This window comes from Cydia splendana, chromosome 10 (assembly GCF_910591565.1).
Source record: "Cydia splendana chromosome 10, ilCydSple1.2, whole genome shotgun sequence".
Taxonomy (NCBI): Eukaryota; Metazoa; Arthropoda; class Insecta; order Lepidoptera; family Tortricidae; genus Cydia; species Cydia splendana.
In genome coordinates this window covers 12,195,251-12,205,898 of record NC_085969.1, presented here as the reverse complement: position 1 = coordinate 12,205,898, position 10,648 = coordinate 12,195,251, and the positions used below count along the sequence as shown (strand labels likewise).

The 10,648-nt window shown below is 36.6% G+C and overlaps 1 protein-coding gene across 1 annotated transcript; it reads right to left on the bottom strand.

Annotated features, from left to right (window-relative positions):
* Positions 1 to 6,483: 6,483 nt before the first annotated feature.
* Positions 6,484 to 8,288, bottom strand: LOC134794297 (cuticle protein 16.5-like). The gene is made up of 2 exons (XM_063766058.1): positions 8,176 to 8,288; positions 6,484 to 7,389 (listed from the first exon to the last, which is right to left on the bottom strand). Exons 1-2 carry the CDS (start codon positions 8,185 to 8,187, stop codon positions 6,523 to 6,525), a joined length of 879 nt encoding a protein of 292 aa, XP_063622128.1. The 5' UTR covers positions 8,188 to 8,288; the 3' UTR covers positions 6,484 to 6,522.
* Positions 8,289 to 10,648: the final 2,360 nt, after the last annotated feature.

Below are 10,648 nucleotides of genomic sequence, written 5' to 3'. Positions count from 1 at the left end.
TTCTAAGGTATTTACAAAACAAATTCTTTAATATCAAGCTGGGTTTAGGAACACAGACTTTTCTGAGATAGAAAATCGAAGAAAGGATTGTTTTAGGGACCCTTTGGCAGGCAGAAGTAATCCAGAGGATGTTTCGAGCTAAATATATCTACTCGTCTTGATATTCTTAGTCTTATAAAGTTTAATTTTTAACAAATAAACTTAGTACTTCGTTTATACCTCTAAAAATCAGATTTACTGTTTATACTCTTAGCTCTGGGAAATGGGATTAAAGGATTCGTATCCTTAGCTTTTGAATGTAAAAAAGATTAGTAATTTTGATGACTGATGGATACTTTGACACTTCTTTTCATCATCATCTAGGTGCGCATATGTTACGAAGTGTTGGTCATAGCCCTTCCGGCTAAAATGGTAGGCTAGGTGTTTCGATTGATTTTGTAATCGGACTAAGAGTTCCCAGACTTGCATCGGGCATAAGGAGTAGCACGTGTGAATAAGTCACACATCGCTTAGAAGTTGATAGTTAACTGTAATTATCCTTAAAATCCTAGGGAGTAAATGAGCTTACCTCAGGAGTGCTACTTCTATGTTATCCCGGGGACTTAATAGGCGTAGCAGGATTTTATCAACAAATATTTTTATATTATTTATCATATATACGCTGCATATCTTCAATATCATTCTAGTTTTGGTTCTTTTAATGACACTTACATTACACCATAAAACTCGTAGTATTTCCTATTCTTATAATTAAATAAAAAGGTTTCATTCTATTTCTTAGCTACGTCATAAATTATTTTAGTATATTAAATATTCTTTAATTAAAATCTAGGTAAGTAATAATATCTAAAAACCGAGTCCAAAATTTAGCTTTACTCATTAAAGAATCTAGGTTTCCGCGGTTCACTTCGAGGGGGTCCTAACTGCTAGCTAGACGATCACGACAATGCCAAATTATAGGGGTAATTATTAATGGGGGGTTTATTATATGTATTTATTAAGGGGGTATTTATAGATATATATTTGGGGAGGGTACAATTTTGGTTCCGTGACCAAGGGATCTAAAATGTTCCTTTTAGGTTCATTTTGGATACCGAGGTTTCTAAAAATAAATAATAGAAAGTAGCCCAATGGGTTACAACACGATTCTGAAGCCGAAATAGAATAAAACGGTCGCCATTTTGAATTTCTTTATTTTTCATCCGATCTTGATGAAGCTCGATATCTGAGGACCCGAGTGGCCCCTTAAAACGAATCTGAAGTCGATATTGAACAAAACGGTCGCTATCTTGAATTTCTTTATTTTTGATCCGATCTAGATGAAACTCGATAATTGAGGACCCGAGAAGCCCCTTAACACGATTCTGAAGTCGAAATTGAATAAAACGGTGGCCATCTTGAATTTCTTTATTTTTCATCCGATCTTGATGAAACTCTATATCTGAGGACCCGAGTAGCCCCTTAAAACGAATCTGAAGTCAAAATTGAACAAAACGGTCGCCATCTTGAATTTTTTTTTATTTTTGATCTGATCTTCATGAAAATCGATATTTGAGGACCCGAGAGGCCCCTTAACGCGATTCTGAAGTCGAAATTGAATAAAACGGTCGTCATCTTGAATTTCTTTATTTTTGATCCGATCTTGATGAAACTCGATATCTGAGGACCAGAGAGGCCCCTTAACACGATTCTGAAGTCGAAATAGAACAAAATGGTCGCCATCTTTAATTTCTTTATTTTTGATCCGATCTTGATGAAACTCGATATCTGAGGACCAGAGAGGCCCCTCAACATGATTCTGAAGTCGAAATTGAACAAAACGGTCGCCATCTTGAATTTCTTTATTTTTGATCCGATCTTGATGAAACTCGATATCTGAGGACCCGAGAGGCCCCTTAACACGATTCTGAAGTCAAAATTGAACAAAACGGTCGCCATCTTGAATTTCTTTATTTTTGATCTAATCTTGATGAAACTCGATATCTGTGGACCCGAGTGGCCCCGTAAAACGATTCTGAAGCCGAAATTGAATAAAATGGTCGCCATCTTGAATTTCTTTATTTTTCATCCGATCTTGATGAAGCTCGATATCTGAGGACCCGAGTGGCCCCTTAAAACGAATCTGAAGTCGAAATTGAAAGAAACGGTCGCTATCTTGAATTTCTTTATTTTTGATCCGATCTAGATGAAACTCGATAATTGAGGACCCGAGAAGCCGCTTAAAACGATTCTGAAGTCGAAATTGAACGAAACAGTCGCCATCTTGAATTGTTTTATTTTTGAACCGATCTTGATGAAAATCGATATCTGAGAACCCGAGAGGCCCCTTAACACGATTCTGAAGTCAAAATTTAATAAAACGGTCGCCATCTTGAATTTCTTTATTTTTCATCCGATCTTGATGAAACTCGATATCTGAAGACCCAAGTAGCCACTTAAAACGAATCTGAAGTCGAAATTGAACAAAACGGTCGCCATCTTGAATTTCTTTATTTTTGATCTGATCTTCATGAAAATCCATATTTGAGGACCCGAGAGGCCCCTTAACATGATTCTGAAGTCAAAATGGAATAAAACAGTTGCCATCTCCAATTTCTTTATTTTTTATCGGATCTTGATGAAACACGATATCTGAGGAACCGAGAGGCCGCTTAACACGAATCTGAAGTCAAAATTGAACTAAACGGTCGCCATCTTGAATTTCTATATTTTTTTACCCGATCTTGATTAAATTCGATATCTAAGGATTCGAGAGGCCCCGTCAAGTATTCAAGTAGTTTATTTGCATTCATGTTGTACATAAGATCTTATGAAATAAAAGTTTCAAACATGAGCCCCCTTAGGGCATGGCAATCCTTATAAGTAACTTAAGCTAACTTAAACTAATGTGTTTTTTTTACACTAGGTAACAACTGTAACAACTGTAACAAGCTTATTAGTTATTGTACAGAAAAATGACATTTTATAATTTGTCGTTTAAATATTCATTCACAGAACAATAGGTTTTTGTTTTATAACAATGCTAATGCATTTGTTTTAGTTTATTTGAAAAAACACTTTCTTTTTCTTCTTTTTTAACACGATTCTAAAGTCAAAATTGAACGAAATGGTCGCCATCTTAAATTTCTTTATTTTTGATCCGATCTTGATGAAACTCGATATTTATAGATCCAAGAGGCCCCTTGAAAGAAGATACTTGGAGACGTTGCGGGTAGCGCGCACCTGACAGACGCTCCGGGCATTAGCCAAATTGGGAAAAACGGAACCCTTAGAGAAGATAAGATAAAGATAGTTTATTATTTATCAACGGTTGATTGTATTGCAACCTATAGAGGAGAATAAAGTTTTTTTACCCAAGTTGAATCGGAAACCTTCGCTAACGCTTGGGTCATTAAAAACAATCCTGATTATACATTATTAAATTGTACAGCGGGACTTAATCGCGTATTTAAGTTTTAAGAGTTTACGACGTTTCTAGGACGGCGTTGTCCCCGTGGTCTCGGAGAAGACTGCATGGCTAAAGTTGACATCAACATCTTCTACCCGCGCGAGTTATTCGAACTACCCGCAATTAGTCTTGTTTATCAGTTTCAACTTTTTGCGCACTAGGGATGTTACTCTATCGACACACAACACTAACGATATTCGATTTATCGACTGTCGATATTCGTTTCCACTTACATTTATGCTTTTTTCTTTCAGCGTACCATAGCAGGAAGAAAACCACTGGATTGAGTTGCATTACCCTAAAATCCTTTCCACGGATCGCCATTTCTACAGTAGAAAAGTGCGGGAAGCCGTTGAAATAAAAAAACATTGCAATTTCAATCGGGACGAGGGTTTTAAGATTTCATCCACATGGAATCCAGTCAATAGTAAATGTAAGCGGAAACGAAAATCGACAGTCGATAAATCTAATATCGTTAGTGTTGTGTGTCAACAGAGAAACATCCCTAGTGCGCAAAACGTTCAAACTGATAAACAAGACCAAGTGCAGGTAGTTCGAAAAACTCGCGCGGCTAGAAGATGTTGATGTCAACTTTAGCCAGTCTTCTTCGAGACCACGGGAACAACGCCGTCTTCGAAACCTCGGATGTAAATCTTAAAACTTAAATAAGCGATTATGTACCGTTGTACAATTCAGTAATGTGTAAAAATCGTGAAATTTGAAATCAGTGATTCCGGATTATGTTAATAATGTTTTAAAATTTCTAGAAACTTAAAATTTATAATAGGTATATAAAATTCCTGACTTTTAATTTATAAAGATAGATAACGCGACACAGATGGCGCTAATAGCAATACGTAACATAAAAACCTAATGTTAAAATGTTTTAAAATTATGCAATTTTATATGACCCTGTCTTATTGTAGGTTCTTTAAACGAATACCTATATCATTTCTAGCTGTAATAACAACTCTTACAAAAATGAATGAAATCCCACCAAAAACATTTCATGTAAACTGTTGCCAAGACTAGGTGCATAAAGTTTTTAGACTAAAAAGTTATCATCAGATCCCGTAGTAGGTACCAAGACTTATACTCTGTAAGTTCTAACTTTATAAGCTCTAACTGTATAAAGCGAACATCTTGGTCAAGCGGTACGGCTTGGCCATTTCGTTGCAGTCACATAATATTATACTTACACTCCCTCGGTGGACTATTTGTATAAAGTAGTAACAGCTGCGCAGGTCTTTTAAATTCTGAAAGTGTCGTTACGGGATTGTCCATATGACGGCAACAAAATGGTCATGCTGTACTGTTAGACCAAGATGTTGGCTATACAGTTAGAGCTTATTAAGTTAGAACTTACAGAGTATAAGTCTTGGTACCTACTAAGGGATCTGATAACTTTTTAGTGTAAAAACTTTATGCACCTAGTCTTAGCAACACTTTACATGAAATGTTTTTGGTGGGATTCCCATTTTTACAGGTAATTTGGTGTGTATAGGTACAATTTGTGCAATTGCAATATAATTGTTATGTATCGTCAGACCAAAATGTTCCTTTCAGGCAATCTCTCGCTAGAATCGGCCTAGCCGTATGAATCACGCCTCGGGACCGACCTCAATATGCGGTTGACGTGGAGAGCCGGTTACTGACACAGTTTTATACAAAAGAGTTTTATTTGGACCCTTGTCAATGATTTAAGTACTTTTATTAATCTGAAAAGCGTTCAACAAATTGAATAATTGTTCATAATTTTTAATGGTTGAACATTAAGAGTCTGCTAACTTTAAAACCAGTGAATTGTTAAGCCTTTTTTGTTCTTTTCTGTTGGGATTCAATAAATCTTCGAACGTGAAAGCTCATGATGTGATGGATGAAGCATTAACACTTAAAAAAACCGGTCAAGTGCGAGTTCGGTTAACCTCGTCCACCGAGGGTTCCTTACAAACTTTCAATTATCTCATGTAACTATAAACACAAAAGACTTTTGACTAGAAATATACTAAGCATAATTATTTACAGCGTCATAAGCGCCATCCATCGGCTAATCGGCTAACTCATTTGCGCGATCGGTAGTATGTATGTTGGTTTTCAGGGATAATTCTTTATCATGTGAACCGATTTCAACAATTCTTATTTTATTTAAAAGAATGTGTTTTAATTGTAATCGCATAAAATCAAGTATAAAAAACACTCGCAAAGGTGACAAAAATCAAATTCAATTCGGAAAAGTTTATTTATACTTATTTAAAAAAAGTTTTCATGATACAGGCGTGAGTATATTTTTCCTGTAATATTTATAATAATGTTAATGTTATGTGAAAGTTTCATGATTTTTCATTGATAAACTTCGGAGATAAGGGGGGGAATGGACCTTTTTTTAAATGTTTCTTCATATATTGCTTGGTCAAGCAAATCTTGTCAGTAGAAAAAGGCGCGAAATTCAAATTTTCTATGGGACGATAACCCTTCGCGCCTACATTTTTTTAAATTTGCATCCTTTTTCTACTGACAAGATTTGCTTGACCAAGTATAAATCAATTTTTTTCACTATGAAAAAACTACACTCCGACCAACAATGCAAGGGTTCGAACAGGCTTCAAGGTTTTTTTGGATTCTCTGACTCAGATATAAACTAAAATAAGTAGGTACCTAAGTAGCTCGATTACTTTTAAGTTTTATTTGTCATTATTTGATCTTTAGGAATCACTTTCAATTTCAATACTGATTACTTATCTGTGATACCTACATAAGTAGACGTGAGTTATGTTATAACAAATACACACACTTTTTCATCGTATAGGTATTTCTAACGTAACGACGTTTTTCATTTGTTTTTTATTACCTTATTAGCTCCTTTCTACCCATACATCAAAGACCCGACAAAGGAGGCCGTATAATAAATATGCGTAGGTAAGTAGATACTTTTTAAGCGAATGATGATGAAAAGAAAAATATGAAATGTTTGTGTATAATTATTATATATTATTTTCTTTTATGTTTTCTGTCATTCTATTACAATAAATATCAACATAAAACATTAACAATATGTAACAGTTCGTCCGGGTAATTTACCAGCCGTAGTTGCCGTAAGCGCCAGAGTAGGTCACGTGGGATACAGCAGGGGCAGCGGAGTATGTGACGGCAGTCTTGACCACGGGAGCGGCGGCGTAGGTGGCCACGGCGGGAGCAGCATGGTAGGCTTGCACGGCGGGAGCAGCGTGGTAGGCTTGCACGGCGGGAGCAGCGTACGTCTTGGCGTAAGCCACGGGGGCAGAATGGTAAGTAGAGATAGCGGGTGCGGCGTAAGTCTTAGCGACCACGGGGGCGGCGGCAGCGTATGCCACAGGCGCAGAGTGAGTGGAGTAAGATGAGTAAGACACCGCGGGAGCAATCGACTTAGTTACAACCGGGGCAGCGTAAGAAGCTACAGCGGGGGCGGCATAGGTGTGCACGGCGGGGGCGGCGTAGGTCTTGGCAATGACGGGAGCAGCGGCAGCGTACGCCACGGGAGCAGCATGGGTTGATTGGGAAGAGTAGGAAGAGTAAGACACCGCGGGAGCAGCATACGTCTTGGCGTAAGCCACGGGGGCAGAATGGTAGGTAGAGATGGCGGGCGCGGCGTAAGTCTTAGCGACAACTGGGGCGGCGGCGTAATGCGTCACAGCGGGGGAGGCGTACGCCACGGGAGCGGAGTGAGTCGAGATGGTCTGGTAGGAGACGGCAGGAGCGACGGATTTGACGGAGTATGAGGAAACGGGGGCGGCAGCATATGACGCGACGGGGCCAGCAGCGTACGTTGCGACGGGGCCGGTGTGCGCCGTGTGCGTGGCGTATGACACCGAGGAGGAGACGGGAGCGGCGTACGCTACGGGAGCCGCGGCGTGCAGCAGGTTGCCGGCGGAGGCGATGCCCGCGGCGCATAGAACTACGACCAGCTGTAAACAAAGTAAAGAAATTAATAAACAGAGTCGATGAAACTTAAAATACAAAAGTTATTTTACGAAAGAAGTTACTACGCTGTCCGTCATAATTAAATATTTCGGTAAAATAAAACCAAGGACCCTATCCATTATCTCTTGTATGATTACAAGGCACAAAGTATGTTTACTTTAATTTTTTTTTAATATCATATGAAAAAGCACCAGAAATGAACTATGAAAGAAGGTAATAATATTGGCTTGTATGTATGTATGTATGTATGTACTCGTATGTATGTATAAACTCTTTATTGTACAAAACACAAATTTATGGCACAAGATAGGCAGTACAAAGGCAAACTTATCCCTTTAAGGGATTTCTTCCAGTTAACCTTTGCTTGTAAAAGAATTTTGAATTTTGAATAAGAAAAAAAATAATTTTGCTGTATGAAATATTTTGATGTTTTCTTTATACCTATTCGATTTACACAGTGCGCTCTATTGCGCTTAATTATTTTTCTTAGATAATCTATCATTAATTAAACATTTTTGTACCTATCTGAAAAATTTAGTTGTACCTATTGAGTTTAGGTATATACCTAAACTAAAATAAAAAAATAAATATATAAAGAATAAAATAATTTTCTTGTTGTTATACCTATTTTACCACTTTAACACAATTTAAACGAGTTTATTAATTTAATTATAATGAATTTTATTAATTGAGTTTTGTTATATTTGAGACATATTTTTTTTAATCATATACTTCATTTTATTTTTATATTTTTTATAACCCCTGCGTACCTTTCCGAACATGTTTAATCCGTGTGTTTTGATGACAGAATAATTTCAAGAGCACTTGCGTTCTCTTTTATACCAGCGTCTACAAACTGGTATCGAATCCTCGAGCTATCCGGTGCAAATAACATCCATTACATTACAAAATAGCGCTTCAGGCTACATAATTATATGGTAGCAAGAACGAGTTTCGCGTGGCATTATGACTGCGAATTGTAACAATGTCAGGGTAAAGCTCCACCCAAACTTCCAGTAATTAATCCAAAATACATTTCCAGTCTCAGTGTAGGAAATTACTCGTAACCTTTTAGATGTCGTTTGCAGTTTCAACTTATGCATCCTGCATTCGATGGCCAAATAGCTTGAATTGAAATAATTACTTATGTTTAAGTATAAATAAGTACATCCCAATCACTTAAAAAAAGCCAGCCAGGAGCTTTCGTTCGGACTAACTATGATCATTTTAGATATTCGTGCACACTTATAGGTACACTTAAAACGTATAACAGTAGGTGCACAAAAAAAACAACAGAGTAATTACTAACAGCTTACAGGTACCCCAGGTAGGATGCCACTTCGCATGTCATGCGATAGGTAGGTAGGTATGCCACGACACTGATTTTCAAGGCACCCAAAAAAAACATGACAAAAGTAGACTTTGACAAAAAACATGACAAGATTGTGAAAAGAGAGATGCAACTGACATTAAAATTAATTTGTAAGAGGTACAAAGAAATTAGGTAGGTAAATACATGGTATAATAATATACTCCGCCTGGTACTCTATTCCGAGATTCGCGTATGACCTAACTGACACGGGCCTACGTCATCATGCTGTTTACAGGTTCTCAAACTTTAAAATGTGGAAGAATTTTAACCAACGGTGAAAATTATTTTAACGGCATTAATTTTAAGTTATTCATGTAGAAACATAGTAAAATAAAACAAATCTAATGTATTAAATTAAACTTTATTTATCTATACAAGACAAACGGTTGAAAAACTAATTCACAGTTACACATTAATTACCAAGCTTACGACGTGAAAAGTTTGGAAAACACTGCGACTGCTGACAAGGAAATAACAATTAACACGCGTTCGACAAGGATGACGGTCAGGGCATGAAGTTATCTAGATCCGAATTGTCAAATGTGACAGCGCTATCCTGTGTTGCCAGTAATGTAAACAGAATTACCCGAACGTGTGAAATTTCTTTCGTGAATCGGAAGATATTGCTAACGAATAATTAAAAATGACGTGTTATTGTAAAATTTAAGATAAAATACATATAAATGAAAATTATAATATTATAAAGAAATATTTTAACTTATTAACCATAGGTATAATGTACCCATGTAACATGTTATGTTGAAATAAAGTGGCAATGTTATTGTGACGTAGGCCCGTGTCACTCTGGGAATAGAAGACCATGTTTTATTAGACCATGGGTAAATACAGGTACAAACAGTTGAGTAAAAGGTACAGACAGATGTAAGTATGATTCATCAAATCATCATAGCATAGGTGTATCTGATCTATGTGTGTCTGCTTAGTTGTTAAAAAATTGTTTGTAAAAAGTACTATTTTAAGTTTTATCTTAAAAGACGCAAGGGATTTACAGTTTCTGATTGGTGGCGGCAAGTTGTTAGAACATTTCATTACAGCGTACCTATCGGAAACTGCCACGAAAAGCGGATGTAGGTTTTGTCTTGCAGTAAGCTGCTACAAACAAGATTCTATGCAGGGGAGGGGGGGGGGGGGGTGGGGGGGTCACTTATACCTTTGAAAAACTTTTTAAGTTTATCAAACAGGTCGGATGACTAATCATTTTAATAATTTTGTTGAACTTTTCATTTCATTTACTTATTTAGGTACATAAATTGTATGTTTAAGTATATAATTGTATATTTTTATAATTAAGTACCTGTGTTGTTTTGTCTCATTACAATTTTACCAGATCGGTGTAGTATAATTTAAGTTCTTCATTATTAATAGTACTAAGATTTTTATTAAATGTCTATATTGATAGATATTGACCTAACTCTCATTTCAATCAAGAATCTCCTTTTTAGCTTTTGCAAAAATTCATAAAAGTTCTCAAAAGACCTATCTAACGACAGTAGGTACCCACACCGCACACCATGGCGTCGAATCGGGAATAAAATTACTCTTTTTTTCAAGATTTTATTTTTTAACAAAGCTATATAAGGTAAAAGCTGTGTAAAAGTTTACTGTTCTTTAGACGTACTGGAGGTCACTGTAGACGTACGGACATGCCACAAGGGTAATTCGGTTCTTTATAACGTACCAGCTAACCACGTAACCATAAAAAAGAAGCATCAATCATTTGAATCAAAACCTTTCAGTCTCATCATAAATAGGATTTCAGGGAATGCTTACATTTAAACTGTAAAGTAGTTATTTTTTGTAGATCAAGCTCAAAAGTCTGGCGTCCTCGATTTTACTCATGAACAACCTCT